Raw genomic sequence first — 18,398 nt, 5'->3', positions numbered from 1 at the left:
CTGCCCAGCTGGTGAACATCGAAGCGGTCCTCCTTCCTGTACGCCAGACAGCGGTGGGTAAAGCCTGCCAGAAGGGTGAGGTTTCAACAAGTACTGCCATTCAGTGTACCATGTACCGTGCTATATTATCTACAGCTGTGCATATACAGCTTGCCATTACATTACAGCGTCTATATATTAGAGCTGTGACATATACAGCTTGCCATTACATTACAGCTGTGCTATTATTATTAGAGCTGTGCTATTATTACAGCTGTGCCATTACATTACAGCTGTGCTATTATTTTACAGCTGTGCCATTACATTACAGCTGTGCTATTATTTAACAGCTGTGCTATTACATTACAGCTGTGCTATTATTTAACAGCTGTGCTATTATTATTAGGGCTGCGCTATATGACTGGGGTAGTCTGATGAGAACTTCAGAAGAAGAAGAAGAGTAAGTGGTGTCAGTTATGACGATGACCACTGCCCACGACCTCTGCGCACTGTGCCGAAAAGACCAACCTTTGCTTCATTAGTGGCGACAGGCTTGACAGGAAACTGGACTTCGGTGGCTTTGAGGATGGTGTTCTCCTGCAGGATGTCCTGCTGTGATTGGTTGTGGCCAAACGGCTGAAAAGCAAGCAGCAAAAGCACGTCACTGTCAAGTCAGAGAGCGATTCCATCACCGTACTGACATTTGGAGAGGTCACACCTTTTTCCCTTTCACAAGAGAGGAGCTGACGAAAGGCAGTAAAAGCCACCATTATGGGGAGGTGGAGGAAGGGCTGAATCAGGACGTCCTTCTCTGGGGGGCTACGGCTCGGCCGTAGTTCTCTTTTTTTTTGCTTCAGTTTTGACATTTTGGCAAGAGCGTATTTGTAAAAATGTGTCCAAAAATTTGCCCGTGAATACCAAAGTGAAGTGCTGTGTGTAGAAGAGGTTCACCAGAATATGAATTAAGACCCATTTGGCATCTTCACCAAAATCAGGTCCTACCTCTGTGGCATTTCAACCATTTCCTGCTAATTTTGAAAAGCTGAACAAAAGGCAAAGACAAGTGATAAAGGCTCTGTACCTTTCTTCCATACAGACACTGGAAGAAGATGACGCCCACGGACCAGACATCCACCTTGTTAGAAATCTTTGGAGGTTCTTTGCCCACAACGAAGCATTCAGGCGGCAGGTACCTGAGAGGATGCAAACAGAGCGTGAAGAACGTTACCTGCACAGACCCACCCACCGATAATTCAGGAAAATTACTGTGAAATCATAAAAATTGCTTTAACCATTCAGAGCGTTAAAAAGGTACAAATAATTCACCTAACGGCACATTTTCCTTTGGCCAACAGGCAGCATTTTCAATCAGAGCTCGGGTGACCGTTTGAGAAACTGAGTTACGCAACACTGCCCCCTAGAGGGGAGTCCAGCCGTCAGAACTGCGCTCACCAGTACGTCCCCGCGCCCTGTGACGTCAGGTCCATGCCATCCACTCCGTAGTTGTCGTCATCCATGATCTTGGACAAACCGAAATCTGTGATCTTGATCTCCCCGCAGGCCGTGCCATCCACGAGGAGGATGTTACCTTCACACACACACACACACACACACAGGAAGTCACAGTCAGGACAAGTACAGCCAAGCCAGCAGCAGCAGACTGCGTTCAATATAATCGCCATAACTCCAGGGCCAGAACGCTGACTCATGCTTTCCCCACGAACACAAGGCAAAAGAGTCAGGACGCCGTCATGGCAACCGACATAAACTCTCCCTCCCAACCAATGAGAGTTAATTCTATAAGTACACCTTTGGGTACTAAACTGTGTCACACCATCATGACTTCAAAGTTTAGTCTCCATTAATTACCATACACTGCAATTAAATTCAATTCGCCAAAACAAAAAAATTTCCCCACTGCATTCACACACACAATACCCAGAGTGCAAAGAGAGAGACAGTACACAAATCTTACGTAGGCTGCATATATCTCACTGTGAATCACCTGGCTTTAGGTCATAGTGGATTATGGGTGGCTTGATTTCATTCAGGTATCGTAGTGCATTCACAATCTGCATGACAATGGAGCGGGCCTCCTTCTCTGACATGAGTTTGTGCTGTTTCAAGTAGAAGTCCAAGTCGTTGCCTTCACAGTATTCCAACACCGTACAGAACCTGCCATGGAAAAAACACTTAAGCAAAATTACCATTTAAAGAACCCCTCAAAATAGTCCGTGTCTACAAGAATAACGACTCAGAACCTTTAAAATCATGTATCAGTTATACCATAACAAAGTTCAAGTCCACACCTGGCTTTCTAGCATAATGAACATGATTTTAATCACTCCTAAACATTAACGTTGGCACATAAAGCATTGCCGTGTTCTTGTTTTTGTTCATTACAATATTTTATGATGGTGATGATGTATAATAGGCATAAGGCACGGCCATGCTATTGTAAGGAGGATCTTTGTCATGTTTCAGGGGCTGAAAGGATTTCGTTATTGTACACTCTTTGTGTGTGATGTGCAGGCATTACATTTCCCTCAACTAAACTCCCAGTGCTCCTCCATGATGTACAGAGACATCTGTGAGCCTCTACTATTCACACTGTGTACTAGCCCCCTGCAGACAACTGTTTCCAAACAGCCAGTTGGTTGGGGTAATTAACCAATCACCTGGTGCCCCCTGAGTCCTGTTCTTAAGGAATGTGGTTGTCTGGTGAGAGAGGTTTGGGTACAGGGTGGAATACTGGCCCGGGAAACGGGGGCAGGGATCCGAAATTTAAGACCAAGTGGCCTGCATGTGGCGCCCAAGCACCCGTACGCTTTCTGCACTGAACACTGTCTTTGTCAATGCCTCAGTAACTACACTGTAATACATTATTATAACGTTTTCCTGTTCCTGACCATTATTCATTTAAGACAGTTTGCAGCAAGTTGTGAGCAGAATTCACTACAGCAGAAACACATATTGAACACATTCATATCTTTTCCATAGTCACTGGAACGTTTGCACTTTTCTCAAATGGCAAAGAGACACACTTGCAAATCCCCGACTGGATGGTACATTTTGCACTGCAGTTGAATCCTCATTTCCCCCCCCCCCCCCATTTTATCCTGTCCTGTGTGCTTTTATACAGTCACAGGCTTGGGCTGTAAACGGACCTAACCGCTGAATAACTGTGACAGGTGGGGGACGGTGGGGGGGTGGTGACCTACGTGTCCGTATCCAGGGAGAAGTAGTCGTAGAGCTTCACGATCCGAGGGTGGTCCAGCTGCTTGTGTATCCGGTACTCGCGACAGGCGTGCCTGCAAGGGCAGCACAGCCGCGTCAAACAGGAAAAAGCCCCCCCCAGCTATTCTCCCAATCGGTTAGGAAATGGACGCCGTGCAGCTGCATTGTTCAGCGATAATCTCATGCCCCGTTTTTAGTCGCTCATCAATAACAAAGCCCCTGAAGCAGCTGCATTGTTCTCCGCAGGCTAAAGCTACTGGCTTGAGCTTCAAGTACGAAACAGAACCTGGAGCGATGCCGCAGCGATGATGACAACAACGTTTAGAAAATGCTACACGTGCATGCTTAGCTTTATGGTACATCCAGTAGGATGAATACATTAAACGCTTGCGAACGAAACATGGCTAACTGTTTATGTATATTATAAAGCAAAAATAACATACTTGTGGTAGTTCTCCTTTTTCTCCTCTCTCCAGTTCTTGTTGAGTTGGTGTATTTTCACCGCTGCATATCGCTGCTCGAACAAGTCAAAGGCCTAAGAAACCGCAACACAAAAATACGCCATTACAGCCCCATTCACACAGGCATCCATTCCCACAAAACTCTATTTGCTATCTATTCACACACGCATCCATTTCCATAAAATCCAGACATTTTCTCTATTCAGGGAGACATCCGTTTCTACAACATCCCATTACCTCTCTATTCACACAAGCATCCATTTCCACAAAATCCAGACATTTTCTCTATTCAGGGAGACATCCATTTCTACCAAAATCCCACCATTACCTCTCTATTCACACAAGCATCCATTTCCACAAAATCCCACCATTATCTCTCCATTCACACAGGCGTTCATTCCCATTGCATGAGATCCGTTTTAAGGAGGAGGGAGCTTAACCCACCTTATACACTTCACTGAAGCCACCTCTTCCCAGAAGATGTAGCAGTAGATACCTTTCATTCAAGGTGGGATGGTCTTTGAATCTAGAGTCAAACAGGGTACTGATCAGGCAACCTCCACTTCTCCCATCCTTCACAAACGAGACATTCAACTGAACACAAGCAAATGCGTGTTTTGATACTGCTTAGTGAACGAACCTGAACAATTTCGTCATTTTTGGCATGGAGTTGAATCAATGTCAACAAGGATATAACAAAACTGTGTATCCCTGTTTTAAAAAGCTGAGATTTCCACAGGATAAACCAGATCACTCCTTCAGGCTTTCAGATGGGCTGCCCATTGAATCACAACAACACAAATACATTTAAACTCACGTTCAAGTCCTCGAAGACGGCTTTAAATTCATTTTACTAATCTGACATTCAGGGGCGATGCCGAGATACAGTAACCATAACAGAGCTACGACACGCTCATTAATTGTCAGATAATCTAATGTAATCTGCCTGGCCGGGTGAACTGGACAGGGGAACGGCGATGTGCTCGGCCAGCGGGACCGTGGCCAATCAGGCGCGAGTACTCAGCCGCAGACGCACTGTGAGCTGTCCTCGTTGTTGATCCTCTTCAGCTCCCGGATGTGCAGGTTCCGCACGCGCTCCAACCGCTCCAGCTCCGCCTGAATCTCAGCCTCCTCCTGCAAAGTATTCAACGCGAGCGCACAGCTATTAACACGCGTAAAGAACACAAGTTATTAATACACAGGCAGAAACGCAGAGGGGAGGTGGGTGTAATTAACTATGTGATAACGCAGCTCAAAGTGCATTTCTAATTAGCTGACCTCTTGAGGGTTTAATATGAAAACACGACAGCGATTCTGGGAGAAAGAACGCCACGGAAATTCACACGCAACCGCCAAGCTGCAAACGGCGATGGCGCAGTTTTAAACCCACACGGGACTGGTCTAGGCCGCTGAGTGGGCCATCTATATAGCTGGGGTATCAGGGCAAGCCCCTTCGGGGGTATCAGGGCCGCCAGTGGGTGTCAGCTTGAGCCCCCGATGCCCCTGTTAAGAAGTACAGACAGTGCGGCACACTGTAGAGCGCCCCCCTCAGTACCAAACCAAACACTGCAGCCTATGAGGCCACAGCTCAGCACACAGGACTGCATCGCTAAATAAAAAAAACGCTGCACGTGCAAAAGCAGCCGATTCAAACGGGTCGCCGGGGGCCTCCAGAACGCGCACTGACCTTCTTGAGGTGGCCGAGCCGAAGTTTGAATATCTCCTCCTGCTCGTGATACTCGGCTAAAGTCAACCTTTAAGAGGGAGAGAGAGGGAGGGAGGGAGAGGGGAGAGAGGGAGGGAGGGAGGGAGGGGGAGAGAGAGAGAGAGAGACAGAGAGAGAGAGATATGATGGCGCGCGGTCAGAACACGCTAACCGAGCGGCGACCGTTTCGCAGTGTGAATGGGAGCGCCCCAGCAGAGGAGGGGCACGGACTCACAGCTGGGGCAGGCTGGGCTTCAGAAAGGTGTCGTTGTCCGCGCCGTTCACCGCCTTGGCCTTGCGCTGCTTGGGCTCGGAGTTGGTGGCGGGAGCCTGGGAGGCGTTCGCCGTGGGGGGTTTCCGCTTGGCCAACAGCTTCCTTTGCCTCTCAATTTCCTCCCTCTGCTGGTTTATCCACTCCTGCTGCCTGTGGGACAGAACGGCATGCTCAGTATGGCAGTAAAGGCGCGGGCTGCTCGGTATGGCGGTAAAGGTGAGGGCTGCTCAGTATGGCGGTAAAGGTGAGGGCTGCTCAGTATGGCGGTAAAGGTGAGGGCTTCTCAGTATGGCGGTAAAGGGGTGGGGCTGCTCAGTACGGCGGTAAAGGTGAGGGCTGCTCAGTATGGCAGTAAAGGGAGGCTGCTCGTGGGGTAAGGTGAGGCTGCGTATGGCGGTAAAGGTGAGGGCTGCTCAGTTATGGCTGCGTATCAAAGGTGCAGGCTGCTCAGTATGGCGGTAAAGGTGCAGGCTGCTCAGTATGGCGGTAAAGGTGAGGGCTGCTCAGTATGGAGGTAAAGGGGCGGGGCTGCTCAGTATGGCGGTAAAGGTGAGGGCTGCTCAGTATGGAGGTAAAGGTGCAGGCTGCTCAGTATGGCGGTAAAGGTGCAGGCTGCTCAGTATGGCGGTAAAGGTGAGGGCTGCTCAGTATGGCGGTAAAGGTGAGGGCTGCTCAGTATGGCGGTAAAGGTGCAGGCTGCTCAGTATGGCGGTAAAGGTGCAGGCTGCTCAGTATGGCGGTAAAGGGTCAGGCTGCTCAGTATGGAGGTAAAGGTGCAGGCTGCTCAGTATGGCGGTAAAGGTGAGGCTGCTCAGTATGGCGGTAAAGGGGTGGGGCTGCTCAGTATGGCGGTAAAGGTGAGGGCTGCTCAGTATGGCGGTAAAGGTGAGGGCTGCTCAGTATGGCGGTAAAGGTGGGGCTGCTCAGTATGGCGGTAAAGGTGAGGGCTGCTCAGTATGGCGGTAAAGGTGAGGGCTGCTCAGTATGGCGGTAAAGGTGAGGGCTGCTCAGTATGGCGGTAAAGGTGCAGGCTGCTCAGTATGGCGGTAAAGGTGAGGGCTGCTCAGTATGGCGGTAAAGGTGAGGGCTGCTCAGTATGGCGGTAGAGGTGCAGGCTGCTCAGTATGGCGGTAAAGGTGAGGGCTGCTCAGTATGGCGGTAAAGGTGAGGGCTGCTCAGTACGGCGGTAAAGGGGCGGGGCTGCTCACTTGACCAGGTTCTGGAAGGCGAAGCCGTCGGCCCACTGCTCGGTGAAGGACGCTCCGTGGCGCACGGTGGTGAAGTGCCCCAGCCGCAGGCGGTCCTGCATGCTCCTCTCCCTGCACGCCTGCTTCTCCTGCGTGCTCTGAGAGCAACACAGAAACACCAGTCACAACCCTGCACTGCTGCATGCTCTCAGCACAACAACAGCGTCACAGCCCTGCACTGCTGCATGCTGTGAGCGCAACAGCATCACAGCACTGCACTGCTGCATGCTCTGAGCAGAACAGTCACAGCCCTGCACTGCTGCATGCTGTGAGCGCAACAGCATCACAGCCCTGCACTGCTGCATGCTCTGAGCAGAACAGTCACAGCCCTGCACTGCTGCATGCTGTGAGCGCAACAGCATCACAACCCTGCAGTGCTGCATGCTCTGAGAGCAACAACAGCATCACAGCCCTGCACTGCTGCATGCTGATCATCACAACCCTGCAGTGCTGCATGCTGTGAGCGCAACAGCATCACAACCCTGCACTGCTGCATGCTGTGAGCGCAACAACAGCATCACAACCCTGCACTGCTGAAATGCTGTGAGCGCAACAGCATCACAACCCTGCACTGCTGCAGGCTCTGAGAGCAACAACAGCGTTACAACCCTGCAGTGCATGCTCTGCGTGCAATAGCGTCACCACTGAGAAAACCTTTTTACAGACTATAACAAGGTAGCTGACCTAAATAGAAAAAAAATATTTTTTTCACATGCGAGTAAAAGTACTGGAGCAGAAGAAGCAGGTAACACATAAAACACAAAGTAGAGCGATTATAAAACATTCAGTGCAATGAGCAACATTTATGCCCACTAAACTCTGCTCAAATGCTCTGTATTAGACAGATTAACCTTTAAAGTCAGAATTAAAATCGTACCTTTTCAATTAGCAGCTTCTTACTCATGGTGATACATTTATTTAAGCGTTCCTTATACTTTTCAAGTAATTTTTGCTGTTCATCAATTTGTCTCCTAAGGTCACAGTTTGCCTATTTGAGGGGGAAAAAAACAAGATTATTTACATAAATCTGATATTAGACATAAGCATTGTAGTTACACTAGAAACAAAACCGTTCTTGGAAAACATTTCCTATTACCTTTACTGGAGAAAGTCAGTGGTCATTTGCATAAGGCATTGAAATTCCTGTAACACCCTGATGAGCCTAAATGAATAAACGCCATAGCTAAAGCAACGTCATACGCTCACTGTATAATCACCTAAGCTTCTTTGACAATTCTTTCTGTTGAGAAATCCCCAATTAACATGTAGAGCAGACATTGGTAACTGACAGATGTGGCAATTTATTCCACAATACAAAATCAGAGACGCTAAGATGTTAGGAAAATTTAGCAGAGGCTTGCACGGACTCCTCACCCTAAGCAAGTCATCTATTCTCCCCTCTTTTTTCTCCAGGTCCTGGTTTTTGTTGCTTTCAAGCGCAGCCAACTTCAGAACAGTAAGGTCAGTCTTAAAAATGGAAAAAAGAAACATTAGAATATTAGATACTTCCATTAAAAATATGAAAATTGTGTGACAAAAATTATTAACAGGGGACAATTTTACCTGGACACTCTTAATTGATAACTGTTTTGAATGCATCATATGGTCCCCGAATGACAAACTTGTAGGTGATGAACTATTTTGTCTAATCTGTAAAAGAAAGAGTTTTTTAGTGTTTGAAATGCAACATTTGAAAAGTTATAACAATGTTTATCAGGGGCTCATCAGTGTCATTCCAAATCTAAATTAAAGAACAAAGGACTACAGCAAAACTGTACACGTGACTCATTAAATTCTAAACTAAGTTGTGTGAAACACAGTCTAATGTACCAACTGTTGTATGATGTATGTTGATCAGAACCTCACAGCGGAAGCTGGTGCACTATGGGAAGTGAGTTCTATGGGAAGGGTTGAAGTGTAAGCGTTGTGGTGTGGGTGAGACAGACACACAGTAGAATCTGGTAAACTATGGGAATGTGAGTTCTGCAGTAAGCGTTGGAGTATGGGTGAGACACTCACTGTGGAAGCCGGTGCACTATGGGAATGTGAGTTTTGGGGAGAGCGGAGAGCTATGGGCGGGCCTCTCACCGGACTTGACCCATTTCCACCCTGGAACTGCAAAAAAATTTAAAAAATGTATTAATTTGTTTTAAAAATCCACCCAGCATTAAACACAGCCTGGCACTGGCCCATGTCGCTGGGTTAAAACCCAGGCAAGGAAGGCTTTCGTAACAGCAGAAGAAAATCACCAAGCACTATTTCTCATAAAATACGTAAATCATAGAGTGCTCCATAAAGAACTGAAAAGGGTTCCCCTATGGAGCCAAATAACCCCTTTTTCTGAAAGTGTACAGCCCACTGTGAGTTGGCACCACAGGCAGAACTGCCATTGTACTCTAACCCAGAAAAGGAAAATGAACAACAACAAACAACAACCAAGACCTGTGAGAGCAGAGTTTCCAGTCTCTTCAACTCTGTGCACAGAAACATGCATCTTACTCACATCAAAGTAATCGCTAATTTTGGATCCCCGTACAACGGTCTTCCCTGTGGGTGAAAACAGGAGAGAGGAGTTAGCAGAGAGGAGCTAGCAGAGAACGTGGCCCACAGTATTGCTGATGAAGAGGAGCAGCGTTAGCGCAGCGCTAAACTCACCTTGGCTGCTCTCCGACTGATTCTCCGCTTTTCTCTTCCTCCCCCGCGAGGAATCCGAGTGCTTCTTTTCAGGGGTCTGGGCGAAAAGTCACAAAAAAAACTCTGAACTACTTATAATCTGGATTACAGTAGTCAGTGGGGTGATCATTCTGAAATCACAAAAATTGTGATCAATTTTTTTTGTTTCAGCCCAGCACTGCGACACCCGATTCCACTAATTAACTAAGCACGGTCGTCAATCGCGACTTTGATCGGAAAAATTGAGTGCCCTAGTGCTGGGCAAAAACTTTTAAAAAGCCTGCACCAACATCAACACTTTTTTGATAAGGTTGGGCAATCCTTAAGCAGACGATTCTAACACATCTACAATGCGTTCACACTGCTGGTTTGACACAAATTACATCCTTCCTTACACCCCTGCGGTAAGAATAACTTTTTTTCCTCCAACTGGTGTGAACAGCGGAATTCTGAATGCCACATTTAAAATAGCCACAATGACAGCATCCTCAGTCACAACATGAGCCCTACTACAGCCTCTATTCAACCTCAGGGTCTCTGGAAAAGTCCAGGCACTAGACAGAAGGGAAAAAGCAGAATCTACTTCCACAAAGCCATGACCCTACTGAAATACAAAGTCTGAGTCACTGAAACAGAACCCAGACAGAGGCCAGGACAAGAACACGTGCTAGCCAATTACACGGGTTCTGCCTTCAAATACATACGAAAAACCCTTTCATTTCTTCCTGCATGACAACCGACTGCCAATCAATGGTTTAATGGTTTACAATGCAGCACTACACGGACCAATCACATGCTCGGAAGCTCTGCAGTCTTTCAGAACGACGGCGCTGGACAGCGGCCACAGGTGTCACAGCATATGTTGAACCCGGAACAGGCTGTGGCAATGAAGCCAACAGCCAGATAAAACAGCGACTATTTATTAAAAAGCACACCCAAATTCTAAGGATAAATCAGTTTAATTTTTCCCAATATTTCAATTCTTAAACAAACAGGACCATGGCTGGGTATATTCATGTTGTCGCAGCAAATTTAGAAAGAGATGCGTCACCTCTACGCATAATCTACAAACCACACACAAGCTGGCATGCAACCATAAGAACCCCGTAGTGTCATTTGGCCAGAAGTCAGTGGTCTAAGAAGACTAAACTTATTCAGTCAAAGTTTTTTTTTTTTTTTTTTTTTTTTTAAGGCAAATACGGGTAATTTTTGATAAAACGCGAGCTGTGTCCCTGTTTTGTTTTCTATGAAGGTCAAAGTGTTGCTTACTAAATATAAATGCAATGGATAGACCGACCATGAAAAACAGTTTTAGACTTCTGTTGACAGCACATAACACACATAAAAAGTCATCTTTAATACTGTTGGCTAACAGTTAGCTAGCAAAGAGGGATTGTGAAAGCAGGGTGATGTGTACAAATACCTTAACTGCTTCTTTAACTGTCACATCCAACCTATTTTTACTCTGGCCAACCAGCTTGGCTGTGAAACGTAAGATTTGATCACTAATTGGTCTTATTAAGCATATGTCAGATATGCGTCTTTGTAGCTAGCCAAGGTAGCTTACCGATTAGCAATTAGGTCAAAGGAAATGAGAAAGTTAGACAGGCCGTGGGCAGGACAAAAATCTCATTTTTAAAATAAACATCTTTTCATCAAAGCTGTTACTCAGAACTGCTGGGCTGGAGGACCCAAAATATCAGAAGTGGCTGTTATAAAACTGGGCTCGAAAAGTGCCCCAAACACAAAAGGACCGGCAAAAGCTTCAGAATCTCACTCAATTATTGTAAACTGGTGTTGATATTTTTAGGGGTGACCCTTCGGGTGCAGGCCATGCAGGCAGCATAGGCGGCCCGTGAGATCAGGCACCTGAATGAGCACAGGCCATGGGGAACATTTCCTCCCTCCACTGCCAGCTCGAGCACAACGTAACCCCCCACCCCCGTCCACACCCCTACACCCCCTCATATAAGCCCTCGACAAAACTGGACATTCACCACCACCCCCCCCATCCCATCCCCCCGCCCCCCACAAGACAGACGGTTTTTCTGAGCCTGACGGTATTTTAAAAAGGCACAGTTTACAACTTATAAGAGTCAAGCTATACTTGGTCGATTTCCGAACACAATAAACACACGATATGTAACAACATAGCCCTGAACTGAGTGCTGTGAATTTTTTCCTGTAATCAATACATGGCTGTAAGACACAAGAGACTAGCCAGCAGAATGCAATCAGAAAAAAGACCAGTAGGCAGACACAGGATCAGCACAAACAACCATGTGGTTACACAGCCAATTTAAGGCTCTGGACTGTAAAGATAACATACTACCACGGCCTTTGGAGTTTGCCTTCGCGTTCACTGTTGAGAATAAATTGGGCTAGATCACTTCCTCTACAGTAGGATGTTTGCCTTCATTTAAAGCCATAAACATCTATTTTATCTGGGCCATATATGGGTGTCTCCTCAGGCAGGCTAAGTCAAAAGGCCTTTGCTCACACGCAGGCTAATGTGGAGGAGCACGCAAGCATAGGCCGTCTGACCAGTGAGAACCCTACCTCTGCCCAACCACCCTCAGGCCCTGCAGTACAGAGGAGTAAAAACACAAGGCCTTACGTACTAAATACAGAGGAGAGAAAGAGCGAGAAAGAGAAAGGGAGAGAGAGAGGGGGGAGAGGGAGGGAGAGAGAGAGAGAGAGAGAGGGTGAGAGAGAGGGTGAGAGAGACACTCCACACTGCGTCACTTAACACAGACACACACACTCCACACTGCCTTAACACAGACACACACACTCCACCCTGCCTTAACACAGACACACACACTCCACCCTGCCTTAACACAGACACACACACACTCCACCCTGCCTTAACACAGACACACACACTCCACCCTGCCTTAACACAGACACACACACTCCACCCTGCGTCTTTACACAGGCGCGCACACACAGTGCGTCCCTTAGCACACACTCGGGTTCACCGCTGGGCAGGCTCGGAGTCGGCAGGCAGTGATAAAATGGCTCCTCAGAGCGCCGGCAGCCGCTTGTTTTCTTTGCCTCTGCGAGCCACCGGTGAACAGGTGCAGAGCTGCGGAGCGCGCGGCGTGACCGGGCTCGGTGTGACAGAGCATCTGGCGCCGACGCGCAAAGACGTCCGCGCCGCGAATCGCAATGCGCTTCGCCCCTTTTCTCCTTCTCCTCCACTCCGCGAAAAGACGAAATGTGAGAAATGTCTGAAAGGGGTCGTGCCTTCCCTTCTCAAAACCGCGCAAGCTGGGAGCGCACATTAACACTAACTACATATTTAACATCAAGTCAAAGTCGTTTATCTGACGATTCTAAACCAGGAAATAATTTCCCTCTGGTTGCATGTATAATGTAGAATGTAGCACTTTTTCAAATAGTAACAATCAGTCAAAACAACCAAACAAATTCCTACTTTTTTTCTCATAGTGGAAAGCAAATGTGAGAAAGCATACCTCAGATTCCTTGTCACTTGAGGAACCAAGACTTCCAAAACTGTGGTTCGAACATTCATTGTTTGTCAAGCCCTAGAAACAAAAGCAAACCACAGGGTCTCAAGCAAAATCTGTTTGTCGACAAATAGTCCAGTGTTGTTTCAACATCGTGAATGCTCTATAGATCATTCCATTATTGGAAAAATTGGTAATGAGGTAAGGGACAGCTGCAGTCCCCGTTCCCGTCCGACTCACCTTGGTGGCCCCCCCGCTGGTGCTCCCGGTGCTCCCAGTGCTTCCACTCACCCCCCCCATAAAGCGCGCCTCCAGCAACTCCTGCCGCCGAGGATCCAGGCTGTGCAGCTCCTCCATCCCACCTGCAAAACACACACCATATACAGTATACACACCTGCAAAATGCACACTATACACACCAGAACTACACACACTATACACTATACACACCTGCAAAACACACACTATACACACCAGAACTACACACACCATATACACTATATACACCTGAAAAACACACACCATATACACTATACACACCTGCAAAACACACAATATACACACCTGCAAAATGCACATTATACACACCAGAACTACACACACTATACACACCTGCAAAACACACACTATACACACCAGAACTACACACACCATATACACTATATACACCTGCAAAACACACACTATACACACCTACAAAACGCACACTATATACACACCTGCAAAACACACACTATATACACCTGCAAAACACACAATATACACCTGCAAAACACACACAATATACGCTATACACACCTGTGCAAAACACACTATATACACTACACACACCTGCAAAGCACACTATTTTTACTATACACACCTGCAAAACATAGTATACACACTACACACCAGTAAAACACACTATATATACCTGCAGAACACACAATATACACACCTGTTAGACACACTATATACACACCTGCAAAACACACTATATATACTATACACACCTGCAACACACACACTACTACACCAGCGGTGCACAAACCACAGGTCACGCCCCAATTTGGGTCGTGGGAGATACTGATTGGGTTGTGAAATCATTATGTGTAACCCTGGACTTACACCAAACACCACGTGTTTCAGGAAAGTAATTTACTTCTGAAAGGTGACCTGCAGAATTGCTACTACTCTTTGCTACATAGCATCAATTAACGAAACTGCTTATAATTATTGTCCCTGCAAGTTCATTTGGCCAGCCAAACTTAGCCCAGGGGGGAACATCTATTCGGTTGTGGTACCGATACGTAGGCTACAGCAGCAATGCAATTAGACAAGCATAAAACAAGGGGTAGTACTCATTAATGTCATTCTGTGCTTGTACAAATAAATGCTCAATTGAAAAAGTAAAACCATTAAAAAAAATTTAAAAAAACTTTTTTATTGTTTTCATTTGATACTGTACATATGATCACGTAAATGCCTGATTTAATTCTGGCTGGTGCGTCATTCCTACAGCACTCCACGGCTCATTCTACCTAATTAACTTGTTTCTTGCTCATACAGCCTAACACAGCTAATTAACGGCTTTAGCTAATCATTCACGACCTGGTCTTTTTGCACTTTTGACATCAATAATAAATCTGTAACATTATTGAAATATTGGTTGTACTGAAATATTTGATAATTTGCTTAAAGTTTCCCCACAGTGGATGCGTCCCATTAAAAAGACACTCACTGACAATGACCAACATCGATGAGAAGAAATGTTTTGTTTTATCCTACAGTTTTCGTTCTGGCAGCTTTGAACACTTTACCCAGACTATGCTTCATTGATAAAGCCTTAAATTCTGTTAATTTGACTATGCTTTCATTTAGCTCATAGGTATTAAAAACACAGCTATTGTCAGCAATTTCGCAATTATTAATCAATTGATATTATTGTTGAAAATTACATCCATTTGAGTCATGAAAAGTATGGATTGATATCTTTGGATCATAGATGAAAATGTTTGTGCGCCCCTACACTATACTCACCTGCAAAACACACTATATACACTACACACAGCTGCAAAACACACACTATACACCTGCAACACACAATATACACACCTGTATCACACACTATACATAGGCTATGATACACACCTGCAACACACATAGCACACTACACTACACCCTGCTACATCTCACACACCACTAAGGCTGGGTGATAAATCATAACAATAACTGCCAAATATTCTTGACCACAATAACAATGCAGCACACCGGCCTTCTTTTTAATCTTTTTTTCTGTAACCATGGGCGATGCCACAGTGCACTCCAAACTTCTGACGCCATGTGAAATGCTTCCAAGAAACAAAATTACTCCCGTCTAATGGTTATTGATAAGACAGCCAATCAGCAGCACAGCCTTGCAGCTTCCATGTGATCACAAAGCTACATCACATGACCACACAGAAGTGACATGTCCTTGCTGCCGATTGGCTGTCATATCAACAGTGGAGGCTGCAGGGTTGACACGTTATTCAATTTATTTAAGATTTAGATTGAAAACAATACACTGCTTAGATGAAAAGAACCAAGATACAACAGCCAGGCTATTACTGGATCGCATCCATTTAAATTAGAAAATATAAAAATGCAAATAAAAGTAATTAAAGAATAAATAAGACAGTATGAGGACTGTCAAACACTTACACTAGGCCTTCAGCAGATCAAAGCAGTTACAGCATCTCTTTGCACTAACTGCCTAATCCCTCAAGAATATAACAAAATGGCAGTTTGTGTGTGCATGTGTGTGTCCACTGACAGTTATCACATAGGTACACTAGAAGCAGTGGACCCCTTTGAACTCTGTGGATTTAATTTGAACTATATGCAGTTCAAAATGGTTGAATGTCCACCTGTTTGGGATAAACACTTAAAAACTGTCCAACATGCCAGGCTTATGAGCAATGTTATGCAATATGAGCATAGGCCTAATTTTGCTTGCTAGAAACAGCATGAACTTTCATCTAAGACCAGCAGAGTAGTACGGACAAGCAGCGTATTTACTCAAGATAACTGCCTGCAAGAATCATCTTGCTAACTGCAGTATGATTGGAATACATTTAAAATCTACGTAATTTTACTTTTCTGCTCATACAGACAATCAGCAAAGCATTTTAATGCAATCAGGTAATCCGAATATCAATTATGCTTTCAGTACATACAATGCGAAATGTGACTAATGACATTCAAATCCAAACGATAAAAACTAGTCATGTGCCACATTAAATTGTGTAATGAATCATCCTTGCATTATCAACGTCAGTCGAAATCATCTTTTAATAGTTCAACCCCAATCCAGTGGCCTACCAACCTCGACAAAAACAAATTTTGGGATGCGACACTGAGACGAATCCAACTGGCTTCTTGTAGAAACTTGACAATGCAATATATAAAACTTTTCTGAAGAACTTGCAGCAGACATTCGCTTGATGATTCTAGCGTTAGCTGGCCTATTATTATACAAAATCGCTACTTTGGTTAGCTTTAGCTAGCTAGATATAGCTGGACAATACGTCAATTAGCAAACTTGCTGAATGCGTAACCTCACATTCGCCAAGAATAAATCAAGTGCAAAAATACAATGGTATTTAGTAATGTAAAGAGGCAACGCTAACGTTGCAATCGTCTGCAACAGCTTACCTACAATTTGCAATGCATAATTTCACTGCCTTCATCTAGTATATGCTACGAAGGCTAGTCTAGCGCTACCAGGTAAACATCCACTGTTGAGGTTGTTGATGTAGCTAGCTCGCTAGTCAAAATGTTACACAGTGGCAACAGCAAAGGTTATCTGGCCAACTATCTGCCTAAGACTGACTGGCAACTCGAGCATGAAAACCAAAACCAGTAACTCGCTGTAGGAAGGCAATTTCGCAGTAGACTATGCAATAAAATGAAGTGCCAAAGACTACTGCAAAGGAAGTTGCTAACGTCAGATAGCAAGTTACCGTTATACGTCGTTAGCAAAATCACCGGGTCCTCCATGATGTCAATCGTCCCGACTCGAACCTTTTTACAGCTGGACTATACAGCTTGTTTTAACTGGACAGCAAAATTGAAAACAATAATCTCTTTTCTAAGTCTGAGTGCTAGCAAGCCATCGACCACTAGCTAGACTAGCTGTATCTTAAATGAAAAATAATTTAGCCACTTAGACTAGTCAGCTAGCTAGCAATCGAGTAGCCCGGAGGATACCTGCAACGTAGCCGGTGTGTAAATAAACGAAACACACAATTAACCGGTTTTATTCATCGCATGCCCTTTTTAGATTTTTTCTTTACTCCATTATTTTCTAAAAAAATTTCCAGTACATGTAGCCTGTGATGAAGCCAATGAGTTAAATAAATCTACCACTAGCTGCACGAGAAGCATGTTAGTTTGCATTAGCTAGCCTAGCATCAACTAGTTAGCTGCTAACATGGCCTCGGCGAACCTCCATTGGGACTGATTTTCCGTCAGCTTATTTGTCGCACAAAAACAGTTAACAATTCACAAAGAGCAGATGCATTATACTTTCACATTACCTTCCTTGGCCTTCACCGGTACCGTGATATTTTGCTGAGAAATTAAGCCCGATGTTGGGGACGTGGATAACTGGGACCAAGATGGCGTCCCCTCCAAACTTCCACTGTTACTTTGGACACTCATCAAGCTACTTTTCGACGAGAGAAAGCAAATAGACACGGGCGTCAGTGATCATGAAATCCTGTCATTTTCGAAACTTGAAAATCTCTAGCGTCAGTCAATCCATCGGGCACTTTCCAGGCCATGCCACAAATGTGGACATTTTTAACACAAACCTCCCTACACCCCTGCAGTGCGTCTGGAGTGGCCTACCAATCTAACCTTTCCATAGGCGTCAATACTATCGCGAGGCTCCTACACCTCCCACAAGAACAGCACTGGTGACAATGACGAAACAGAAAAATGCCCCCCCCCCTTCCCTCCTCCCACCCAAAAAAAATAAAAAAATAGTATTACTATACTAATTACTATTCCCACACTTGCTTATCGTGTATTTACACCATCATTAATTATAGAATATGTTTGCATTTGATCTGCATGCGCATATAAATTGTCGATCATTTATCGAATTCCAACCTTTCTGCGTAATTTCGTTGCATGTATGTTCTTCCACGGATAATAAACAATACTTTATAACTAATAAAACGTGTTATCATAACTACATGCCAGTGAAAGTTTGGTTCAATATGTTTTGTAATGCAATTATTACATTGCGCTTATATAGAGGGGGTGTCGCAAGGTAAATCATTCCTTAAATTATAGGCATATCCATCTCTAATCACATGAACA

General features: G+C 45.2%; 1 protein-coding gene across 1 annotated transcript; it reads right to left on the bottom strand.

The window, feature by feature from the left end:
* Positions 1-369: 369 nt before the first annotated feature.
* LOC135240599 (serine/threonine-protein kinase tousled-like 1) lies at positions 370-17,984 on the bottom strand. The gene is made up of 20 exons (XM_064310248.1): positions 17,609-17,984; positions 13,290-13,411; positions 13,056-13,127; positions 9,559-9,634; positions 9,407-9,450; positions 8,923-9,018; positions 8,467-8,553; positions 8,278-8,370; positions 7,781-7,891; positions 6,865-7,001; positions 5,618-5,806; positions 5,365-5,431; positions 4,714-4,811; positions 4,122-4,203; positions 3,660-3,751; positions 3,201-3,290; positions 1,985-2,154; positions 1,432-1,567; positions 1,061-1,172; positions 370-615 (listed from the first exon to the last, which is right to left on the bottom strand). The coding sequence occupies exons 1-20, from the start codon at positions 17,730-17,732 to the stop codon at positions 454-456; spliced, it is 2,160 nt and encodes a 719-aa protein (XP_064166318.1). The 5' UTR covers positions 17,733-17,984; the 3' UTR covers positions 370-453.
* Positions 17,985-18,398: the final 414 nt, after the last annotated feature.

This window comes from Anguilla rostrata, chromosome 15 (assembly GCF_018555375.3).
Source record: "Anguilla rostrata isolate EN2019 chromosome 15, ASM1855537v3, whole genome shotgun sequence".
NCBI classification, from domain to species: domain Eukaryota; kingdom Metazoa; phylum Chordata; class Actinopteri; order Anguilliformes; family Anguillidae; genus Anguilla; species Anguilla rostrata.
This window is presented reverse-complemented; position numbering and strand designations above follow the sequence as displayed.

Coding starts and splice junctions, on each gene's coding strand:
- LOC135240599 (XM_064310248.1), bottom strand. CDS start 17,732: ATGAGTGTCCAAAGTAACAGTGGAAGTTTGGAGGGGACGCCATCTTGG. Junction 13,128..13,289: donor CCAGCGGGGGGGCCACCAAG/GTGAGTCGGACG, acceptor TTTTGTTTCTAG/GGCTTGACAAACAATGAATG. Junction 4,812..5,364: donor GGCTCGGCCACCTCAAGAAG/GTCAGTGCGCGT, acceptor AATACTTTGCAG/GAGGAGGCTGAGATTCAGGC.